The 24,197-nt window shown below is 44.8% G+C and overlaps 1 protein-coding gene across 2 annotated transcripts in view; it reads right to left on the bottom strand.

The window, feature by feature from the left end:
- Window positions 1–24,197, bottom strand: part of znrf3 (zinc and ring finger 3) — a 61,860-nt gene that overhangs the window by 17,967 nt on the left and 19,696 nt on the right. For both annotated transcript variants that reach the window (XM_086075225.1, XM_086075226.1), the window contains exon 2: window positions 7,705–7,827. In XM_086075225.1, coding sequence (XP_085931351.1) covers window positions 7,705–7,827 — 123 coding nt within the window. The remainder of the gene's footprint in view (window positions 1–7,704; window positions 7,828–24,197) is intronic.

The following is a 24,197-nucleotide window of genomic DNA, read 5'->3' as shown; positions in this document are numbered from 1 at the left end:
GTGCTGCTCAGATTGAACTCGCATGAAACAAACAATATTTCACGTTCAAATTATTCGGCAGATCCTCTTCGATTTTCCTTTGAACTCTTCTACTGTTAAACGCTATCCAAAAAACAACCCCAATTTTGAGCATTTTCACTCATCTTTCAAGGCAACCGGAATATTGTGTGCTATGACTTCATAAACATGGTGGATACCATATAAAAGATTAGATTCCATTCCTTCATTAGAAAAAAAAGTATATTTCTACCTTATTCCGTTCTTTAGTAATCTCCATTTGAAAATCATTAAAAAAAAAAATTGAAAAATAAAAAAATTTGAAAAAATTAAAATCGGTAATTTGAATGACCAAGCGAAAAAAATAAGGAGAAAAGGAGCTTTTTGTGAAAAGATACATTTTCTGCACAACAGTGACTTTGACACTAATATTTTTTTTTTCGTGACGGTCTGTGACTTAGATTTCATGTGACAAAGGCTTTGATCCTTCACGTCATCCTTGAAAACGTTCTCTTTCCTAAAGATCCGCCATGTTTTCATGTAATTTGATACTCTGGGAGCCCATTGAAAAGAAATACGAGCTGCCATCTGCTGGCCATAGTTAGTGGCTGTTTTGGGATTTTTTTCCAGCCCATTCACAAAGCAGTGCTGCACAAAACGTTGCACCGCCCATTGCGAAAAAAAAAAACTGGAGTTGACGTCATTTGACGTTATCGGCGGTATACAGTGGGCGTGTCCTTAACGTCAACTGACGTTTTTGACGGTAAAAGAGTTGAGGATGATTCTTAATTGGGTTAAGGTCAGGGGATGATGGTGGCTGCACCATGAATTTTTCCCCCTTCACGTGAGGGCACTTTGAATTCTTTCAATTTCAGTCGACAGCAGGGAACGGTGCCAGAAAAAATGTCAGCCCGCTGATACGGGTGGATTAAGCTGCGTAATTATTTTCCCACAAACGCAATATTAAACAGAATACCGTTCAGACTCGGGGTGGCACAAAGAACATATAATTGACTTAAGTGATAGTTGAGTAGAGTTATAACAAAGCGGCACTGCAGCTATTTGTTAGCCTGTCTAGGTCAAAACTATCTTCTCGAGACTTTAACTCATTTAAAAGGTGTCGAAAGGGACTTTTTTTTTTTTATCATCTTTCCTTCCTCATAAGGTTAAATAGAGCCTGAGCCACGACAGCTAATCGTGCTCATTTGGCCTCCCATTGAATGCCGGCTAATTCTTGCCGGGATGGCTCACTCGGAGCCACATGACACAACAAGCTTCCCAGTGACCATGGAAACGGGCGCGGCGGGATCCTCCGCAAAAAGCGGTGATTTAGGAGCGGGATCGACAAAGAGGAAGGGGCGGGGGGGGCTCCTCCTCCGACACCCCGCCAGGAAGAGCCGTGGCGGGATAACCGACGCACACCGACATGAAAAGAGCCGCCCGGGGGAGAACCGAGCTCCGTAAGCCGTTCACCAGCCTCTGGACCTCCTGCCGTTCCTCTTCATCAATTCGCTAGCCCTCCCGCCAGCACCCAGGGGTGGGGAAGGGGGAGGGGCATGAGTGGCGCGCACAAAGTTTGTTTGCGTTGGTACATGACAAACCATGAGGACATACGGTCTCAAGTAAGGTTGTGAAAACAACAGTAGAGTGGACCACCGGACCTCCATTGCAGCGTCCCGCAAAAGTCAACAAAACATTTTGTAATGTGTTTGTAGTAAGAAAAATAGCACTCTATAATATTTTACTTTAAAAAAATACAGTAATAGCATAATTAAACAGTTCGTGAATCAGAGGTGGCAAATCCAGGTCCAAAAAGTAAAAACCCTGCCACAGTTTGGCTTTAGCCCTAGGTACTAGCTAGCTAGCTCCCTAGCTAGCTCCCATGGTGCTTGTTTACCTTTTAGGGAGCTAGCTAGCTAGCATCAGGGGCTAAACTGTGGCAGGGTTTTTACTTTCTGGACTTGTATTTGCCACCTCGATTGTGATTGATTAATTCATCGGGACGACTTCTGGCATGCACGGCTTGGCCACTAGGGGCAGTATAATACAGTCACGGAGACGCAAACAATTAAGAGTTTCACAACTACTCTAAGTGAAAATGTATTATTGGTTGTCGTTTTTTTGCAGAGGATAAAGAAAAGTCTTTTGAGTATGGTTTTATTGTTTGTCTACATGTGTTGATGCGTTTTGTTACACAGAGGTCTTTTAAGTACCACGCATATACCAATAGAGTGAAGTAGGGGTGTCTCGATATAAAACTTTTTCACTTACAATACCAATAGTGAGCAAATGACCTATTGAATCCAAACATTTGGATTACATTAATTTAACCTCAAACGTGAGAATGTACTGCATCCGAATAAATGAAATAAAAAAATCAATTAACGGACCTTCAGATTGATAAATGATGATGAAGCGCATTTTTGCATACTGCCCGCGACCCTCGTGAGGATAAGCGCTTTTTGAAAATGGATGTTCTTTTGCTTGAGCGCAGCGCGCGAGGACAACGAGACACGGTGACTCACGCCGCCGTCTGCATCCCAAACAAACCCATCTGCCAGGCTCCGAGCCGGCCTCGCGCAGGCTGACAAACAGCAGACGAACTGATGCGTGCGCACATGCACAAAAATACGCCCACCGACCAGACAGCCCCCCCCCCCCCCCGCCCACCGCCTGCCCACCGCCGCCACCGAAAGCGCGAACAAACAAGGCGCAATGGAACGGCGTCTTGAGAACAAGGTCAGAACGAGGCCGGCGCGAGCGTCTTGAGGAGGAGCGCCGCCGCATGACACTCTCGTGGCGCTGCCGTGCCCTCCAGGCGACCTCCAACGCAACACCTGAGTGTGCAGGACATCATTTTGCCACAGGCTGGGAGCCAGTCGCCCTCCATATCACACTCGGCTGTCTGCTGCCCTTCACTTTTTTTCAGTCCATTTTCAGAAATTCATGTAACATTTTTAAAATAGCAATCAAAAATCAGAAAAGGCATGTTCGATACCACTTTTTTTCAGACCGATACCAGTACCAGTACTCATCTCTTGAGGAGTTCCCAATAACTACTACTTTGGTATGTAAAATTTCCCTAAAAAACAATGACAGCTAAATTTTAAATTTAAATGCTTATCCCAGTATAACATTTTGCCTTTAAATTACATAAAATTAAAGGCCAATTTATCTTCTTTTAATTTCGAATTCATGTTTGTAAAATAGCCACAAGAGGGCAGCCGATTGGTATTGGCCCCGATCATCAGTACTGAAACCTTGCCCGATGCCGATACCGATACCTGGTATCGGTACTTGCCCATCCCGAAAAAAGGAAAACTGACTAGTTATTTTGTTAAATGCTGTTGTAATCTAACATGAAAAATGTAATTGAAAAAAAAAAAAAAAAGCCAGATTTTTCACATTTCAATTTTAGGCTGTGATCATAAGTCTCGGTGACTTAATTTAATTGTAATATTTGTTTGTTTGTGTTTACGAAAGTTTGGTAAGTAGCATAAGTGAAGATACGTTAGCTCGTTAGCCACACCCATCAAATGATCCCTCAACTCTCACATAAATTTTGTCGTCATGGCGATCAGCTTTTTATCTAATTATGTGCGACGTATATGGCTAAACGCTACGGCTTGACAAAAATCAGTCGATTTAGTTTGTTTGTTTGGTTTTACACATTAACACATTACAACATATGATAATGACATTCAAACCACTATAAATAAATAAATCAGCCAATTTTCGCCCATTTTTCCTGTACATTTAAACAAATACAAAAACAAATATAAAAGACAAAGGGGCAAAAAAAAAATATTTTATTCATTTGGCCAATTATCGGTTATCAAAATTTTAATCTGCCAAATATTGGAATCTACACCTGCCTAAAAAACAAATCCGCATTGATCGTACCCTAGTACGTATTATACTGCCCTCTGCTGCTGATAACAGACACTAACCCTAACCCCTCGTTCAGCATTAATATAGTGGCCTAATATGCAGTGCCCTCATTCTGTTTGGCTATTATTTCCATAGTATATATTAATGCATCGCGCCATGTTTTTTTTTCATACTCATACTCTTTTTCCTTGTGGTCTCGATGAACCCGATTGAGTGAACATCGATGATCACTACTTTTCTTTTCAGAGTGCATTGTGGGTAATTTTGAGTGCCCTACATTTTCGCTCTCTGGATATTCGGACGCCATTACAAAATGGCCGGACTCCTCGGTAGGGAGCACATTCGGACACAGCCAATGTTTGCATAATGGGGAGGAGCTAAATGTAGCCTGGATTGTTAGCAAAAGTAGTCACGGAAGAAAGAGGGAGTTTTTGTCGCACTTTTTTTTTTTTGCCAGTCAGTCCTGAATTGTTTCTTTAATGTGTTTTAACAGTTAATTACTGGAAGGATAATTGCAACATTACACCCCCAACATGCTAGTTCAAAAGGTACTTTTTTAAATTCCTCTTGTTGACTCTTTTTGTCAAGTCAGCCGCGCAAATAATTAAAACACCCCCGCGAAATGCTTTGCGAGATGAATGGCAGAGGCAATTGTTCCGCCGTGGAAGGTCTTGCCAAACGTTTGTCCGGAACACCGCACCGGGTCGGTGCCAGTTCCTTCTGGCTGACAAGCCCTACCTGTCGCCAGACGCATTCCACACGCGTCTAACAGATGCATGATGCAGGACACGGGTGCGGGGTCACGCAAGCCGGGAAGTTGATCAGAAAATTTGGGGAATTGTAGGTAACTCGTAATTGGACTTGACACTCGAGGTGAACAGTTCATCAAATTAAACATCACAATGGAGTCGAATGCAAATTTTCAAAAATTGCAAAGGCTGCAACTGTCCGCTATTTGCTGAAAAACTCGCTTGTTCACTGTTTTTTGTGCTTTGTCTTCAATAGTCTAATATTTGAGACCTTAATGCATCTATGGACAATTAGAAAACGTTTTGCGTCGGCTGCAACTATTAAAATTTTTTTGCTCGCTCTTTGCAGACATTCCGACGTAAGACCAAAGCACAAGTTTGAAGGTTGAGCAAAAAAGATTTCAAGTGGGAATTTTTTTTACGAGGGTGAGGGTTCGAAGGTTTTGTAGTCCCAAAAGCAAGTCGAGTCGAGTCAGGAGGACGGCATGAAATGGCGGAAAGAGACCCCCTCGCTTCGGCCACACACATTGTTCCACGGGCAACCGCGGTTTTTTTAGGACTCTTCCCACACAGGATACACATTTTACGCTTGCCTGCCGCTTCTGGCCAAAACTTGAAAGCGGCTCGCTTTATTTCAGGGAGGGGATGACACAAGGATCTTTTTTTTTTTTTTTTTTTCTTCCACTGTTCTCCTCGCCGCTCTCTGGGGTTATTTTTAAGCGCTTTGTAGTGGGCCCCGGCCGCGCTCTGAAATGTTGTCTTGGCACGCGTTTAAGGTGGAACTGATGGTGCTTGACGCAGGAGCTGCTGAGGGGCAGCGCCGGGCCACACACGGCAAGCGCAGACCAGCTGTGCAGGACGACTTTTTCGACAAGACGGCCGCTCCCGTCTGCGCCGCCGACTTGCCAAAGCGGACACGCTTTGCTTTGATCATTACGTCGGGGCGTTGAGAATTGATTGGTGACGGAGCACGTCGGCAGCACGGCGCTCTACTGGTTGCAAATTTTCATATCTATTCTAAAAGATGTAATGTAATAGAAACATGGCTGCATCTTTTGGTCATTTATATAGTAATTTCATAATAATTCATAAAATTGAGTTCAAATTGAAAAGATCTACTGTACTGTAAAAAAAACGAGTGTGATATTGATTTTGTGTCGAGGTCATTTTTCTGCCACTAGATGGCATAATCGCATTTGTAAGACGTTGGTGACGGATCAGTGAATTTTTCTTTTCATATTAAGAGTTAAGATCTCATCTTTAACATGAAATTCTGCACATTTTTAAAATACAACTTAACCCCACAGTCTCCACGAATATATGCATTATTATTAAATTTATGAGTTAAAGGGGTGGTCATTAATCATGCATTTAAAAGAATAAGGGGCGTTATAGGAACTTTAAATTAACTCAAAATTAAGGCGCTCATTTTGACACCTCGAGTAGACCCAAAGTCAAACCAGCCATTGGATGCTGCACCTTTTTCTGTCCACCAAAGTCAACCTAAAGCCAATGTAGGAAAATCTGCTTCTGCTGCTACTACAGCAGACGGGAGGGTCAGGGTTCCCGAACCCGGAGCTGCTCACACAAAGCAGACAGGAAAGGCAGGAAAGAACTGTGTACAGATATGTGACACGCCAGCACTTTTGTCAGCTTGGCCGGCCGACTTCACAGAGCGGAGCCCCCCCCCCCCTTCTCCAAGCCCCTCATCCTTTCCTCCACTTCCTCCTCCTGCTCATCTGTCTGCCATTGGCACACAGACGTGGGGGGACTCCAGTCATCTTCCAGTCCAGTTAGACTTAAGTGGCGAAATGAAGGATCTGGGACTCGCTTGGCTAAACGTTCTGAAAGGCTCGATTTTAACAACATGACTTGGCAAATTTCAGTTTTCAAACTTAAAATAAATCAACGGCAATTGCACATTCAAAGCGCATCACTGAGGAAGGTTCGCTAGCTTAACGCTAACACACAATGCAAATGCTATAGACGGGCTAACAAAAATAGCATCGATGTGGTAATAATAACCTTTCAAGAAAACGGATATTTGAACCCAAGCAGCAATGCATGTAACCAGACAACGTAACAATACTCACAGGCATATGTTTGTCAAAACTGCATCTTGTTGAGTCACTTAACGTGTAACGCTTCTTTGTGAATGATGTGCGTCTGTATGCCCCCTTGTAACCTCATCTACGAGCCCTTGAACACAAAAAAGTTTGCCCACCCCTGCCCTAGATACCCCATAGTGCGAGCTGAAGTGGGGGGGGGGGGGGGGGCAAATATTGGGGAGCATTAACTTCCCATTGAGACCACCCTCCTATTAAGAATCCAACAAAACAAAGCGCCTTGCTTGATGTGAGCTCTCGTCAGTTTCCAACAGAAGCGCTTTGACCATCCGCATCGGCCACTTCAAATAAAAGCCGAGCCAACTTTAAATAGAGGGCAACGTGCCCGTTTGCCATGCCAAGCACAGCTGGGGAGCCTTGTGTTCTCAGACACGTTTTATTTTTAGACACGGCTTCGTGTAAACAGCATCCCCCCCCCCCCCCCGCACCGTCCCGTCCCGTCAATTACGTTGTGCGCTTTCACAAGAATTTGGTAATTGAATTGACTCTAAATTGAGAAGAAAAGAGTCCAGCTTTGTTGATAGCAAAACGGTCCAGTCGGAGGCGGCCGGGTGGGCGGGCGGGCGGTAGGGATGGGAAGGGGGCCGATGTGAGCGCGTGGGAGCCGGCCCGGCATCCGAAACCGGGGTCGGGCAAGGTGGAGACCGGCAGGGGGTACGCGCCGACTGCCAACTCCCATTCACACAAATCCCTCATGTTTTGTCTTTTAGCGATACAGCAATAACGCTTTCTCAATATTCCATCATATTAAGAGTGACAGTGAATTAAAAGCTTGATAACGCAAAACTTGGAAGGGAGGTAGTGAAGCGCTATTGGGTCAACCTTAAAAGCAACAAGCCCCCCCTCCCCTCACGAACATGGCACATTCACGGCCATTTCATATTTGGGGACGCCTCAGCTTCCCACGCGGCAACATGCGTTACGCGGCTGCTCTTGTTTACCTTTCCCAGCACGGTGAGACAACTCGGGTCCAGCTCTGGTTGTTCCAGCTTGACCACGCCCACCCAGCCGTACTCGTACAGGTCCTCCTCGTCGTTATTGTTACACAAGCCCAAAGGATGCATCTGGAAGAGGGGAAAAAAAAGATTCGTTAGTGCTGATGAAGCCAAAAAGTATGAAAGAAACAACAATGTTAGAAAACTCTTGGACTCTTCCTGACTTGCGCATTTCACAAAAACACAAGATTTACATTCAGATGCCACCGACTCAATTAAGGTGAGTGGAAGAGAATGCAGCAGATGGTACAAGATAGATGTGGAATTTTGTTTCCTCCCAAATTGGACAATTTTGTAATTTTCCTCCACTACTTCAAATATTTGCATTGTATTGCAGTCACTGTAGTCGAACACACTTTTGTCCTCGGAAGTTCATTTCATACCCGGTCCGACGTCCGAGATTTGTGATATCCACAACCGTCTAAGACAAACCTTGGTTATGATTGCTGGCCACCAAAAACCAGAACCCAGGATCCATTTGCCTCCCTGGCAACAGTGTAAAGACAAAAGTGCGCTATTAGCATCAGAAGCGCTCCTGACTGACTCGCAGGGCCACTTATCCTATTAACCCGACGACCGCAGCCCCCCCCCCCCCCCCCCACCCCAATCAGTCAGCATTGTGGAGCCGTGCCCCCCCTCGAGGTCCGCTCGGGCCTCAGGACCATTTGCTGATGACCCCAGATACCCTTACTCCCGGTGTTGACCCCTAACCTTTGAACCGGGTTGCAGGTTAGTGACCCAATCGAAGCCAAGTCTGAAGGATCAAGAACCTGACCTGAAGGGTTTTGGGGTTATTATCGTTGAGTTCTTTTGGGGAAGGGTCGCATGTAAATCAGGTTGGAGTCAAAGAGAAAAGAATGGGTTGCGGAGTTCTACAGCGTAGCATCTTCTGCCGCCTTTGGTGATGAAAGCTGACGGGAATTTCTCACACCGTCGCTTGTGATTATGAAGACACGGCATTGCGGTGAGCGGAACAAAAGTTGAAGGCCGCGGTGCCTTCACTTGCCGACAAACTCGTCACATCGTACTCGGGCCTCCCACGCGCGGACAAATGTTAGTTGTGAGGAAGATCGGTAGATTTAAAAAAAATTGTCAAGGAATCGTTTTTACACAAACGTTCTCCCTGCAAATGATATTATATATTTGGTAGAGTGGAAGAGAATCCGGCAGACAGAACATGCCATGAAAAAGAAGGGAAATTGTATTGTCGACTTCTCAAAAACAACATTCAGAAGGACCCTTTCACACAAATCCTCTCTTGGAAATGATCTATTATCTATTTAGTGGAGTGGAAACGAATACAGGAAATGGAACTTGCAACACACGCTGCCTCACCACATACACAAAAGCTAGCATGAAAGAAGATGGTTCGAAAATGATCACAAAATAGTCGAGAGGAAGAGAATCCAAGATACAGGACATGGCACAAAAAGGATGGGATTTTGCTTTTGTCACTTCCTACTCAGGCCTTGAACAAGGTCAGGTTGTAAAATTCTCATAAAGAATTCAGGACAAATAACATGTCACATCCTACTCAGGCCTCGCGTGCGGGAAAATGCTAAGATGGACGAAATGAACAAATTGACATCAGGAAACGATTTAGTTCGATGAGTGGAAGCAAATCCAGGAGACAGGATATGTAATGTTCGCTTTGAAAAGAATTTGAGATAAAAATGATTTGGGGGGAAGAACAGTTTCACACAAATTCACACCTGGAAATGAGCCATTACCAATTTAGTTGAGTGGTCGAGAATCCAGGAGACGATAAGCGATAATAAAGGCAGTCAAATTCTCAAAAGAATTATTTGGAAGACCACTTTCATGTGTACATTCCTTTCTGGAAATTAGATCCAGTAAATGATATATCGCTCGAGACATGAGACGTCCTACTATATTCAGATGTTAGCGTATGAGAGAAGATAAGGTTGTACAATTCTCCAAAACACAACTTAGAAACATCCTTTCAGAAGAAAATACACCTGGAAATTATTCATTGTAGGGCTGAGAATTTAGTAGACAGGACATGGCACAAAAATGTTTCTTGCAACTCAGGCAAAACCTTGCTTTTTTGTTTTTAAATCCAGGTTTAAAAACAAATTTCACTGTCAGTCATTTTAGAAAGCTACTTTTTATTTTCTTGACTTTGCTTTTAAATGTCTTAAAATTCTGAAGCAGTTTTTCACAAGAATATGTGGGAGGATGTTATGTGAGACTTTTTTTTGGGGGGGGGGGGGTGGAGATATTCATCATGGGGGAAGGAAGTTAGCGAGTTAGCGAGTTAGCGAGAGCGCAACTATACATTTGCGATGGTCATTTCAGAGCGCACACTCCTTTGGAGGATGACAAAATTGAAGGGAAAAAAGAAGCACTTCAAAAGCTCAAATCTCAGTCAACAAAAGTAACTCTTGGACGCCAAGCGCTGCTCTCCGGAGCTTCCCGAGCCTGCCGGCGCCCCCGCATCCTGAACACTAGAGCATTGTGCGCGGCCTTGGGAGGCTTTTTGCGCTCCAAAATGGGCCAGTGTTGTTGTTTGGGAACCTTGTTGTTATTTTAGAGGCTGACCATTATCTCCACAAGCGGGGGGGGCCCTTTCGGTGCCGTCCGACGGCTCCAGCTGAGATGGTCGCCGGCGCTTCTCAGTGTTAGCTGTAGTTACTCGGGTGTTTTTTTGTTGTTGTTGTTGTTGTTGTTACTACGCCAACCTTGCACCCAATCGGAGGAAGCCGAAGGATGCTAACAGGCCTGGTGGTAGCCGTAAATACCACAAGGGGGCAGCTTTTGTCCTGCCCTGCCTGTTGCAGTGCCCCGGGGGGGGGGGGGGGGCAGATAGAGAAGGGGGGCGGGGGCAGCCTTTCACATGAGTATCCCGTTACGCAGGCCACACTCTCAATGAAATCCTGGCGGGGGATTTCAACTCCACCTGTAGCGCGTCGGCCGGCAATTTGGGAGGTTGTAGGTTCGTTCACAACAACTTTCCCTGCATGGCTAAATCATTTGTAAGGGGGTCCTAGTTGCAATCCCCTCCCCCTTTTTATTGGGGATGGGGAACATGAAAATGCAAGTCACACCATTATTCTGTCCGCCTGTGACACAATTCATCGAGCCTTTGATCTGGCGGCGACCCCTCGCTACTTCTTCCGAACCCCCGCCCACCCTCACCCTCACCCTGCCTCCTTCAGCTGGAACCCTTCATCACATCATCATTAGCGTACGAACAATCCACCTGTCACATTAAGGCAACCGTATGGATTAATTTCAGTCAGACACGTCATAACTGACACCTTGCGCTATAGCAATAACATTGAACACTAGAAATAATCCAGTTTTGAAAAATTAGCCACCATGTGTGAAATCTATGTGTTGCATAACCAATGAGACGGCTCATCTAATATTTGAATAACCAACACTTTGCATAATAGAAATGAGAGTAGAATAGCAAAGAATGATTCCATGATTAAGCCCATTCCTTGTTAACATAATGAGAATAAAGGTGTTTTTTTTTTTTTATGAAAGTCATCATCATCACAGAATAAAGACATTTTGCCAAGATGCATTTTGAAGTCTTATGAGAATAAAGTAGTATTATTACAATCAGGGTTTTGCGATTTGAACAAAGTACATTTTTAAAATAATAATTTAAAATATAAATTTTTGACCATTATTAATATTCTGCAAATAAAGTTTCTTAATGATTATATCTTTAGTTGGATTTGGAAAGTTATGTATTTTTATTTTACTTGAGTACATTTCAGATTTGACTTTATTTTCAGAGCTGTACAGTATATAAATATACATTAAAAAAAATATATTTGAAAAATAAGGGCATTTCTAAGTGACCCCAAACTTCTTAACGGTAATGTATAGCAAAAAATAAATTCCACTTCTTTCGCTAGCATGAGGGCCTTTGAACTTGGGGTGTTGGGGGGGGGGGGGGTGCGTAGGATGCTTGCGGGCTACAAAAGCCGAAATATTCAGAGAAAGAACCTGCTGAATAGCGCGTCTATTTCAAGCGCGGCTCCTGCCGAAGCATGTCACGAAATGTTCGAACACGGCAGCACACAGCATCGAAGGCAAGAGGAAGAAAAAAAAAAAAGAGAGAGAGAGAAAGAGAGCGAGGCGGCAGATTGCTTCTTCTCTTTTACCGCCTCGCCTCCAAAGCAGGTTCTGCAAGATGTCTTGGCAGACAAAGTCAACTGAAGCAAAGTGTTGTTGATCACATGCACACAAGAACCTCGAGGAAGACAAACCTGGGCCCGGCGCCAGTCCTCGCACCCACCTGCCTTCCCGGCGCCGTGTTGGAGCGCGGGTGCGTGCACGCGGCGTGCCCGTCTGCAAACGCCCCGCGGCTGACCCGCAGGTGACCGGGCGGCTTGCTAAGAAGTCCCCCGGCTGAACCCTTTCTGAGCTACCTCGAAAAACACGGAGGCTCGCTTCGGTTTCTGGGGCCGCTTTGCTACATCCGGGATGGGGTGTCTTCAGTCCGTCGAGTGGACAATTAACATTTCAAAACGCTCAAGGCATTCTGGAGCCAAAAATGTGATGCCCAATGTCAAAAACCTTGAAACCTTCGCTACAACTGACTGTTAGCATGATAGCACAACGGCCTAAAATGTTTTTAAATTATTGACATAATAGCAATGAAAATGTCAATGTGCTTGAAACATGCTGGGCTCGTTTATGTTTTTGGGGCTGCTTTGCTACAGCCAGCGCTAAGTTTCTTGAATCTGTACACGGCACAATGAAATCTCAAGACTATCGAGGCATTCTGGAGTCAAATGAGAAATGAGTCTCAAGTGTTAGCGGAAAAAAGCGTGAGACTGACGTCCAGGGGTTGTCTAAAGTCAGACAAGTGGCTTTTGACACAAAACTGGCAAGAATTAGGTGTCAGGTGTTATAAACTTTCCAGCGCCAAGCTCGCCTGCCTCGCCTTATACGCAGGCACCATCATACCCCCCCCCCCCCCCCAAAAAAAAGGCCGGACCAATTAGAACCAAAGGCCAAACTCATTTGAACCTCCTCCCTTGTTAGTGAATGTTCACAAGGCAAATGTGAACATTTCACGCATGTGCCACGCCATCCATCCGCTGAATTAAGGATCACAGAGATGCCGAACAATCGAAAGCACTCACAGGTGCCAGGTATCGAGGCTTATTAATTTAATTGAACTTCCAATTAACCTTCATATCAAAGGAGATGAACGACTCGCCGCCCGGCAGCAAATTTTCAGCTTAAGGGAGCGGCGACGCGACCCATTCAAGTGCATACGTAAAGGACATACATACGGACACAAGTTGACATGATGTGAAGGGACTACAGCGCAAACAAGAATCTGAAAATGAGAACCTAAGGGGGGGGGGGGGGGGAACTTTTACACCGACATGTAAAAATGCCAACCCGTCTGACCCTTCCAACGCCAAAAAGATGACGGACGAGTATTTACTGAATGGAAAATTGCGAAAATGAACACTCGAGGGTCCGAGAGGGTCCGAGAGGGTGTCATTTACAATTTTTACATTCGTGCTGGCAGCGAAAACTCGATCAAAAGGGGATCTTTACTTCTCGTCCGTCATCTGCGAGCCTGGAATTCATTGGGTTTCCGTCCGTCACCATCATCATGAAAAAAAAAATCTGCCCTCAAAGCCTGTTTCACTTAGCAACATGAAATTTAGTAGACATGTCTATCAAGAGTAGGACCACAAAAAAGTCTCAAGGGGCCAGGCCCAAAAAGACACAGGAAGTCTGCTATTTTGGTCTAAGGCAGACAATTTTACACAATAATTGGTTTGGTAGCATACTCTACAATTTCTTAGAAAATTCAGCCCTTCAAACTTGTGTTACTGGGAAAATGCGATTTAGTGGCCATGTCTATCACGAGTAGACAAAAATAGTAGACAAAATCCCAAGAAGCCATGGCTGAAAAGACACCGGAAGTCGGCCATCTTGGTTCGAACTTTGAAGCAGTCATTTACCCAACATTATGAACACTTCTTGGGGTCTTTCGAAAGTGAACTCCGCCATTTTGTCTGCTTGCTACTAAATTTGGACCACGTCTACCAGACATTAGCAACACTAAACGGCAACCATTTTGAATTTTTGCCATTGCGTGTGGGTGGCGGTCATGGTGGTGAAGTTTTGTAACAGCATAAAACAAACAAAACACTACAATATAATTCAATTCTTGAACAAACGTTTCACTTAGTTGACAACATGAAATTTGGTAGGCATGTAAATCGTGAGTTGACCCACAAAAAAAGTTTCATGAAACCATGCCTGTAAAGACACGGGAAGTCAGCCATTTTGGTTTGAAGATAAACTACTCATAGAGATTTTCATTTTTTTTTACGATTCTAACCAAATGTAAATTATATATGTTAGACAAGACTGGCAACACAAAATTGCAAATATATTGTAGTTTTTATCATTTCGTTTGGGCGGAGAACGGTGAAGTTTGGCAAAAGAAAAACTAAACTCCGGTAAGAAAAAAAAAAGAACATTTAATAAATGTTAATAATCACGGTCATCATCTCTAATCAGCCATGTTGGATCAAGCTCTATTGAGTTTGTGGTCCATTAATTGAGATTAGCGTGATGAGCGAACACACCCTGCACACATTACAATGTCACATGTCTTGTTTTGTTAATTGAAACAGATTCAGGGGATTTTCAGAACGGGGCGGGAAAAAAAAAAAAAAAAGAAGGTACTTTGGCAGCTCAAAGTTTGTTTGTCTCGCTTACTGTGACCACGCACACACTTAAAAATATGTGTATACTTTTTAGAGCATAATCTATTTAAGGAAGTGTATTTTTATGTACAGGGGGATTTGGTAGCCTTGTGTGTTGTGTTACTTGTTCAATCTTCATGGGTCAAAAAAGGATTAAGGAAAAAGAAAATGTCAGTAAGCTCGGTGGAAAGAAAGGTGACGCATGGGACATGGAAAATTGGGGATTTGGGAAGATTTCTGTGGTAAAATTGACTTTTTTTTCCCCCCCATTGGATGCTCTGATGACCAGTGACTCCCGACCATTGCGTTTTTGAGAGATCATCGGGTGCGGGAGTCGAAAAAGTGGGGTGGTCACAACACCCGCATCCCCCCCATGGCGACGAGGACTCGCGAACAATAAATACCAGCTAGTTTTTATATTGAGTTTTTCCAGCTATGCAAAGAAAAAAATCATGTATTTACTGTGCAAGTAATTCATTTTCATAACATCCTGTGAAACACAAATAATTCAGAATAACCTCTTACGATCAAATATGGTCAGCAAAATTATTCACCAAAGTGTTAAAAACCTTGACAGACTCTTGTGAACGCGACCATATATTAACAACAACATGAAATAGCTTCGAGCATGTTTAACAAATAAATAAATGCAAAGTTTGGAAACCCCTTGCTAGAATTGCCTAGAAATGATCCCTGTTTACGGAACCAAAAGGAAGTTGGTGATGATTCCCTTCCTGGATGTCACGTGCAAAAAACCCAAGCTTGATACGCAACATACAACATACGCACAACACGCTCCCCCTCTCTGCCACCGCTCGCTTTTTCCCAGCACTGGAAATAACTTCAAAGTGCGAGCTGGAAGCCTTGGAGGAGCGCGGCCAGGGGGATCGAGTTTCACGGGAGCAGCTGGGAGGGCCCTACAGGTGGGGCCCTGGCTCCTCCCCCTCCTGTAACACAAGCGTTGGAAAGGGATCCCTGAGCTTCTGGTGAAGAATGAGCACTTCCTCTCTTTTGTCTTCTCCCCCCCCGGGCGACCGAGGGGCCAATTAGCAACGCTAGCACCATGTCCGCTGTTTATTTTGGCAGTCCATATGTTCAAAGGGGTGGGCATGGAGGGGTAGGCTCATTAAGGACATGTAGTTGAGGAAGTACACTTTTTCATTTGCGGAGGGTGGGCTTGTAGGTCCTCTTTTATTTTTAAGACAAAAATGATCATCTTTGTTGTCCTTTTTTTCAGTCTTGCAAGATCATTTGGGTTGAAAATGAGCAAGGTGACCTATAACTGATTTTTCTCATTAACATTCAATTGTTTATTTATTTATTTATTCCAAGTAATTGGTAAAAAAAAAAAAAAAAAAATCATATCAACCGGGCCTTTAAAACAAGGACAAAACAAAGAAAATGGTTAAAACTCCTCAGTAAGCTGCAGAGGATAACGAATGACCGCCAAATAATTTGATCAAGGGCTTGGATATCAAAAAAATGCCTACATCAGCTCGCTCATATCTCAAGACATAACTGCAGGCGGCTATATGCTTTTTATGAGATTTTTGTTTGTGGGCGACGAGCTTAATAAAAAGGTGAAGAAACACTGCCCTGCCCCTCGATAGCAGAATACTTTTGAATCTTTTTCAGTTCATGTCCCAAAGGTGAACCCTCGCCATCGTCTGCAAAAAAAAACAAAAAAAAAAACACTTCGGCTGCACGGTCGTCGTGGCGACGCACAAAGCAAACAAGTGAGGACATCTAATATCATGTCAATGTCCTGATATGTGGCACAAGGCTGCAGGCTTGACAGCTTCAACACTGAGCACGACGCCCTGGCTTGTGACTCTATTAACTGTACGCCAGGGCATCCCGAAACCGTCAATGGCGCTTGTGTGTGCGTGTGTGCGTGCATGTATGTGCGCGCTTGTTAGCATGCACGTACGCACACTCTCTAAAGTCTCTCCGGTGTCACTTTCAGCTCTTCAGGCTTTCAAATCCGGAGTGACACGAACAAAGGACAGGCCGACAAAGTTCAAAGGTCAACATTGGGCGGGATGCCAAAATTTTTGGGAAGGGGAGGAGGAGGAGGAGGAAAGCAAGGGCACTCCCCACCCTCCTTCTCCAGCAGAGATGGCAAAAGTAATCACACTTGATAGTAATGTAAAAGTACAGATATTTGTGTAAAAAAAAAAGAAAAAAAAAAGGAGGAAACACTCGTAAAAGTTGTACTGATTCAACTCCTGTATCTAAGTAAAAGTAAGTAAAAGTAAAAACCTTACGCTGAGTGGCAGTTTCTGGCATGTGCAAAATGTGTGTGTGGGGGGGGGGGGGCACAGGGCAATGTACTCTCACCATGTACTGTAGTAAAAGTGCAGGTACTTTGTGTTAAAAAAACAAAAAGGTAGAAATACTGACAGAAAGTTTAAAAAGTAAATTTAGTTAAATATTGTATGTTTTTGTTTCAGAGCAACGTTTTTGCACATCAGTGCTACAATGTGAACAAAGAAAAAAAATGCAAAATTAATGATAAACTGTGAAAATGCTTGTTTTAACAAATTAAGACAAAACTAGATCTGTTACGGATCTGCTTTTAAAGTTTTCGACAAAAAAGAACTCAAAGTACAGTATATAATAAATACAGTATATTAAAGTACAGTAAGCAAGTATTTTTTTATCATGTCACTTCCCACCACTGGCCCCCAGTCACACCCCCCCCAGTCACCCCCCCCCCACCACCACCCACACCGGTGGTCCCAGCTTTGCGTCGAACATGCACGAGGACAATTAGGAAAGTAGGTGAGCGCACGCATACATTTGTCAGCATCGAGGAACCACAGTGCATTCATTAGCATGACTAACAATGCGACAAGCATTCGGGGGAGCCGCCTCATTAATAAACAACGACTTGGCACAAAACTATCAAGATTCGCCAGCATGTGACTTTTTTTGTCCTCCTCAACAAAGTTCTTGGAAAAGCCAACTCAATCTGACTCCCCTCCCCAAAACAAAAAAAAATGCCTTTCAACCTTACAAGCTAGCCTGTGCTAACGTAACATTCACTCACTCAAATATACTACAAACGAAGTCTACAAAACCTGATGTAATATACAGCAGCGTCATTCGTCAACAGTTCAAAGAGCGACAAGCTTAAGCAAATGGGATGCAAAAATTGAAATTGACATAGAAGTTTCAACAAGCGGGAATCATTTTGTGCCAAACATACTGGTTGCAACTGACTTGGCAGTTAATCAATAGTACTATTTGTGGTTGAGCCGAGTGGAGCACTAAGCAACCAACTTCCCAGCTGCATTGCGTCATGCACTGCATTTAATTAGGACGTGTGCGTCTGAAGAAATCAAATGCGCTCAACTCAAATCTTAATTCACTGCCGAGGTGTCGATTCGACTATGATGCAAAAACATTTTTTTTTTAAGTGATCAAGACATCCCAACCATCTTTAAGACATCCGTGGGGGTCTTGAGGCTAGTTATGTTTATTTAGTTTGTTCTATTGGTAAATAATTTATCTTAAAATAAGCAATGCATATTCCTAATTTCCATGTTATTTGTAAGCCCAGTTTTTGCAGCGCAGCATCTCAGTTCAGCTCTTCTTCATTCCTGTCCTTAAAAAAAAAAATGTCAGAGTCACTTGTTAATGAGCTATGATTAATGGCAGCATTGAGCCCCCGCCCCCCCCCAGCAGGAGGCCGGCGGCACATACCTGGCTCGGCCTGTACGTGCGTTGGAGGGCTGAGCTAAAAGTAGACACTGGGGGGGGGGGGGGGGGGGGGGGGGATTGCAGTCATCAACACCTAGGCTCTGACAGGCCTTTGAAGCGCCGCTGCTTCTTTGATGGCACCGGCCGAGGAGGAATGCCGCTCGCTCGCTCACTCACCCCCCCCCTCCCCTCCGAAAAGCCCCCACAGTTGTGGAATGTGGCGCAAGCTGCTGCTACTCGGCCCGCTGGAGTGGAATTAGAGGACAGGCTCGGACTGCCCTTCCTTCGCCCCCTCCTCCTTGCACCCTCTGAGCCGGACAACATGGCGGCAAGTTCGCCTTTAAAGTCCACGCCAACGCTAATTGATATTTTCCACGGAAGGTTCAAAAGTCACAAAGTTGTCATACTTTTTGTACTGTGGATAAGGGGGGGGGGAAAACTTGGCTCGGTTCTTTCACTTCACTCGTTTGCTGTCCATAGAAGAAGGGCAACATGACATCAGCTTTTGGGCTCCAGACACACAGGCAGGCTTAAGTAATGTCAATAGAAATAGAAGTTCAGAACATTCAGGACGAAAAAATATAAATATGTTTTTGTTGGTCACTACTTTCCGCTTAATCAAGCATGGGAAATTTAGCCTTACTTTCCGAGACTCCTAAAAAAAACGATCCTCCAAATTTGTCGCCAAGCGCTGCCGACATCATATGCTGGAGTTAAAAAAGCTTCGGAATTTAGCTTCCCATCCGGTATAAAAGCCCCTACCTGGGATTCACCTAAAATGGCCGCTTCAAACATTTCAGGCATGTGTCCTTGAGACATTTTTGTGCGTCCCATTATGATAGGTACGGCTACTCAGTTTCATGTCAATACAGCTATTAACAGGTGCCTGAAAGGGGGGCGGGTGTCCTAGAGTAACCGACGGAATAATCAATAGGATAATCAATTCCAAAAAGATTAAGTTTGTGACAGCATTAGTGGCCATGGCACAATAATAGAACAAGCCACAACTTAAAGCCCGGTGCTAAACGGGCAGGGTTCACCTCAGGTCGTTCCGACTAGGTGTGCCTAATAAAGTGGAGGGTGTTTATAGGAAAGCAGATGAACAAATTTGCAGTGCACACGCACGCACGCACGCACGCTCTCTTGTGCATGAGTTGGAACACCACTGACCATCTAGACCCCCCCCCCCCCCCAAAAAACAGGTCTCAGTGTTTAGGCAAGGAGGGAAGCCGATGTGGAGCTAGCCAGCATTAGCGCCGGGTTCAGGTTTCACTCGCTTCTGCCTTTATTTTCTTTCAGGAACACCAACTGGGGTTCCAAACCGCACTGCAGGAAGTGTTCACCTACACTGTTTCCGGGTCAGAGCGCTTGGGGGGGGGGGGGTGAATGACAGGGGTTTAAGGGAATAAGACCAGGAGCTGAATCGACGTGAAATGTTTTACGACTGACACAATTGAGCACTTGGCAAATTGATCTGCCAGGTATGGAGGACATTCGCACAGAGAGACTAATAAATATTGGAAATATGGTAATAATAAGGTAAATAATTAAGTTGACATTTTGAAAATCAGGCGCATCTGCACGTGTCTCTGAGAGCTCGTATGGGCCAAGTGATAGGCTAGTAAAAAAGTAAGCCCACAAGGCGAGCAAAAAGGACTAAAAAAAACAGCATTGGAGAACGACTTCAGAAATGTGAGATGGTAAAATGATGAGACGGGGAAAAGAAGAGCTGCGACTTAAAATACGAGCTCATTGCTACAGGTGTTTCTCACGCTCTTAACGAACATGTGGCGACAGGTTTTGCAAATGAGGCAATGAAGCCTTCACCCCCCCCCCCCACCCCCACCCACCCCAAAACATCTCCAAAGTCTTTGTGAAGTTAAATGATCTCTAATGACAACCAAAACTAAATCATGGAATCGGTTGGTCAAGTAACGCAATTCAGTTGGCATTGCCTACCATTAAACCCAAGATGGCCTCATTGAAGCAAAAGAAGCGCAGTTAAAACAACGACATTTAGCGTAATGGTAAAGTTGGACTACACATTTGTTTTTGTTTGCATGCCAGGCCGCCAATAAATGCTTTACATGAAAACCGGTGCTTGCCACAAAAAAAAAAAAAAAAAATCATGTTGAGGGCTGATGCTTTATGGAAAAACAAAAATTGCGGATGGATTGATTCCTTGTCATGGATGTGAAGATTTGACTCCCTTGTTGCCCTCCTTCCTCCCTTTCTTTCTTTGCCCGTGAATAGCGGCGCGATCACCTTTCAGAACAACCTGGAGGGGAGAAACGGCAGGAACTCTCCACTGAGAAGCTCCGGGCCCTCCGAGAAGATAATGATATTCGAGAGGAAATGACAAAGACGGTTGCCTTTTCCAGCACTAATGCCAGGACTTGATGGGATGGGGGGGATGGGGGGGGGGGGGGGCAAGATCCTGAACTCCATAAAAGGAGAAAAAAAAAAACTCAGTGGCAAGGAACAGGAGTCAACGGAAGCGATTTGGATGCGCTCCAAACCCGCCAATTGTCCCGACTTGTCTTTGTTGTGTCGCCTTAAGGGTGAGAGGGTAATTAATACAAGAGGTCCAACTGTAGAAGATGTGCAGTATTAGACCAAATGTAGAACCAAATACGTGGGACGTTTTCTGGACACAATGCAGATGACAACTTGAAGACTAACAGAGCGGACAGGTTCATAGCAAGGGCAAAAGTAGGACCAAAAAGTTGGGGGCCTAAGAACTGAAAAAAATGATGCAAAAAAAAAAAAAAATACAGTCTACGTAGCATTGGCCTCGAGCAAAAACCAAATTAGTTTGACACTTATAAGGACTCTAATCTCGGACATGCTTGGCCAAGGTAGAACCAAATATTTGTGACATTTTGGACATAATATTGATGAAGAAACAAACTAGGACTATCAATTACAAGTGATCTTGAGATAAGAAGCGTGAGCCGAGGAAGAACCAAATGATTTGAATTAAGGAAGTGGGCTGGGGGTGTCCATAGAAGATGTCCAACTGGAGGAGATGTGTCGTAGACGACCAAGGTAGAACCAAAGATTTTGTACACGTTTGAACTCCAAAGTGGATAAGGACAACTAAGGCAACTCGGACCCATTTCCCCTAAAGGATGTAAGAATGGAAAGGATGTAAGATGCTGGGACAAAATAGAAACAAATATTTAGGAATTTATTTGGATTGAATATTGATTAAGACGAGCAGAACTACCAATTTCTGGTAAACCCAAGGCCAAGAAAGAACCAAATTATTTGGACATTCTTAAGAATGAGTCATACAGGAAGTTTACTCGGCAGACTAGACAAAAGGTAGAACCAAATATTTGGGCTTTCTATTTCGGACTAAAAGTGGTTGACTACCAATGCAGACCAGTAACATGGGTCAAAGAAGAACCAAATCATTTGGATACAGATGAGGCGAAGAATACCTTGCAACGATTTCCAGTAAAAACTTGGTAGAATGGGGGTCCAGGCAGAATCTAAACTCTGGGGCATTTCCTGAATTAAAAGTGGATCCCAGACTAAGACTACCTGTACCACAGATTCTGACCAGACTTGGATAAGATGAACTGGAGGAAGAACTAAATCGTGTGTCTACAGATGATGACAAAGAACACCTTGGATCAATTTCCATTCAACTTGGTAGGATGTGGATGACTAGAATACCAGAGCCAATTTTGCCAGAACAAAATGTGAGCCAAAAGCTAGAACTAATTATGAGGACTGAGGATCTTATTTTTTGCCTGCAAATTGATCACTCGAATACCAGCAGAGTTGAGATTTTGACCAGTCTTGCGGAAATAGTCCGAGGACAAACATCGATCAGATTTTTCGGTGGCCTGGTCTCAGGTCCACAGCAAGACTTGAGACCAGCACGAAGCTATACCAGCTAAAACAAAAGCACCTTCTCCTTCATTGTGCAACCAAGTTCCATCCCTGCGTGTTTGGGGTGCCTCTCCCTGTGCTCACTCTGACAAGTGATCAGGTTAGACAAGTCCCTCCATTCAGGGCCTTGCTGGTAATAGCGATATCCCCACCGAGGGAGAGAAAAGAGAGGGAGGAGGAGAAGAAGAGGAAGAAGGGAGGGAGGGGGGGTAAAATCCTATCTGAGAGATTAACTGGCAGCACCAAGCCGGGCCCTCGCTGAGTTCACTGGCTTGCTCGGTGCTATCTTACCCACTAGTCTCTTGTTCTAAAGCAAAGCAGGTCTTTGATACCCGACGAGAAGGAATCTGGAGGCGTTACAGGTTTCTTTTGTGCTCTGCACTCTGTGTGTGTGTGTGTGTGTGTATGTGTGAGTGTGTGTGTGTAGCCAGGCTGGGATTTCTTTTCTCTAAAAAAGCGCCCTCCCCTCTTTCTCTGCTGCCTTCATCTCCGGCTCCCCTTCCCCCAGCCAAAACAATAAATCAGTAAATTATAAACCTTTTGTCCTTTGTTTTTGTTTTTTTTTCAGGGCCGCCATTGCATTTGAGTCTCAAAGCTCGCCAAAAACTCTTCCTGCAAACTCAACTTCAACTCAGACTGGCTGTAGGGGGGAGATCTGAGTCACCATATTTTGGGGGGCCAAGTTGGAGAAGGGCAAGGGGGTGTCATTGGAGTTGGGGGAGTTGAGGTTTGACTCCCCCAAGGAGATTTACTTAAACCCATTACATCAGCTTTTTTCTGCTTCAGGGGCTCTAAATCCGTGGCTTTTGTGAGGGCATAAAATGACCTAAATTGACACTCGGGGTGATCGTGGTTGGTTAAATTGTTGTCAGGCATTTTTTTCCCTCTTTTTTTGCCATACACAAAACACGATACCTGGGGGTCTTTGGCAGATTTGGAACCCCCCAGTGAATCTAAAGCGGCCCATGGTCAGAAGTAAGTCAGAACTGCTTTTGCAGGTGGGGCTTGGCCTTTTAGGCAATCTTAGGGCACACGAACGCGGGCACCTCTGCCAGCTGTAGTGCCCATTTTTGGCATGTGAAAGTGGACAATTATGGCAGACATCTGGAGGCATGCTAAGGCTAACATCTTAAAGCATGTTTCGATTCTTCTCTTACACGTAAACAGTGAGTGGGCGGGAATGTCAAAGCACTGAGCTCCTCCCCCCGATCCCTTAATGTGATCAAACAGGATTGCGTTCCCCAGCGGAGGTCAAAGGAAGCGACGGAGTGGGGCTCAAAGAAGTGAATGGCGCCGGCTTTGGTGCGCCGTAGGAAGCCGGCCACCAGCGGCACAAGCGAGCACAAAACAACACGTCTCTCGAAGCTCCAGTCCCACGGTGAAGGGGGGGGGGGGAGGGTAGGATAACGGAGGAATGGGCTTAGGACGGGGTAAAGAGCGAGCTGGGCAAACAGCGAGGGGTAAGGGCTGAAAAGGGGCCTGGTTGCCCGGGTGAGGGGGACCCGCTGCTCCAACAATGTCCACATCAAGCGTCCGGCCGCGGGCCAGGACCCGCTGAGGTGCGGGGCTTGGGAGGTTAGCCGTGCGGACAAAAGGGGAAAGGAAAAGCCCAGAGCTGGCAAAGAACAAGATTTTGCATGGATGAGGACATTCAAGAGGAGACACATGAGCTCCAAAGTTGCGAGAAAACGAACCCGACAGTGACCAACCCGGAGTGAATATCTCAAAATTAAGACAAAATATGTTTGTTAAATCTTGCCAAGTCAAGATCAGATTTTTGCAATGCAGCTGCCGCATAAAACAAAAACCACTTATACGCTCCTGATCCAAACGCGGACCACCTCTCCTTGTGTCCCTTTGAAACTTTTTGAAACTACAATCCAGCCGCATCACTGTCCCCCCCACAGATGCCCAGTCAGGGAAAAAAAAATGGGGGCCGAGGCAAGGGAGGCCGATGTGCGGCGGCCATCGGACAAACACTGTTCTTTTGGAACTCCGCCGAGGGAAGCCATTGTGCCACAGAGAAAGGTTGGGGAGGGGCGAGGGCGCATTGGAGGCTCCATCGGCAGGCGGAGAGAAAAGGCAAATCAAGGTGGCGGGCCAAGTTGA

Source organism: Leptonotus elevatus, chromosome 5 (assembly GCF_054856555.1).
Source record: "Leptonotus elevatus isolate MCC_2025b chromosome 5, RoL_Lele_1.0, whole genome shotgun sequence".
Classification (NCBI taxonomy): Eukaryota; Metazoa; Chordata; class Actinopteri; order Syngnathiformes; family Syngnathidae; genus Leptonotus; species Leptonotus elevatus.
The sequence above is the reverse complement of the archived record's forward strand: the minus strand, read 5'-3'. Positions and strand labels throughout refer to the sequence as shown.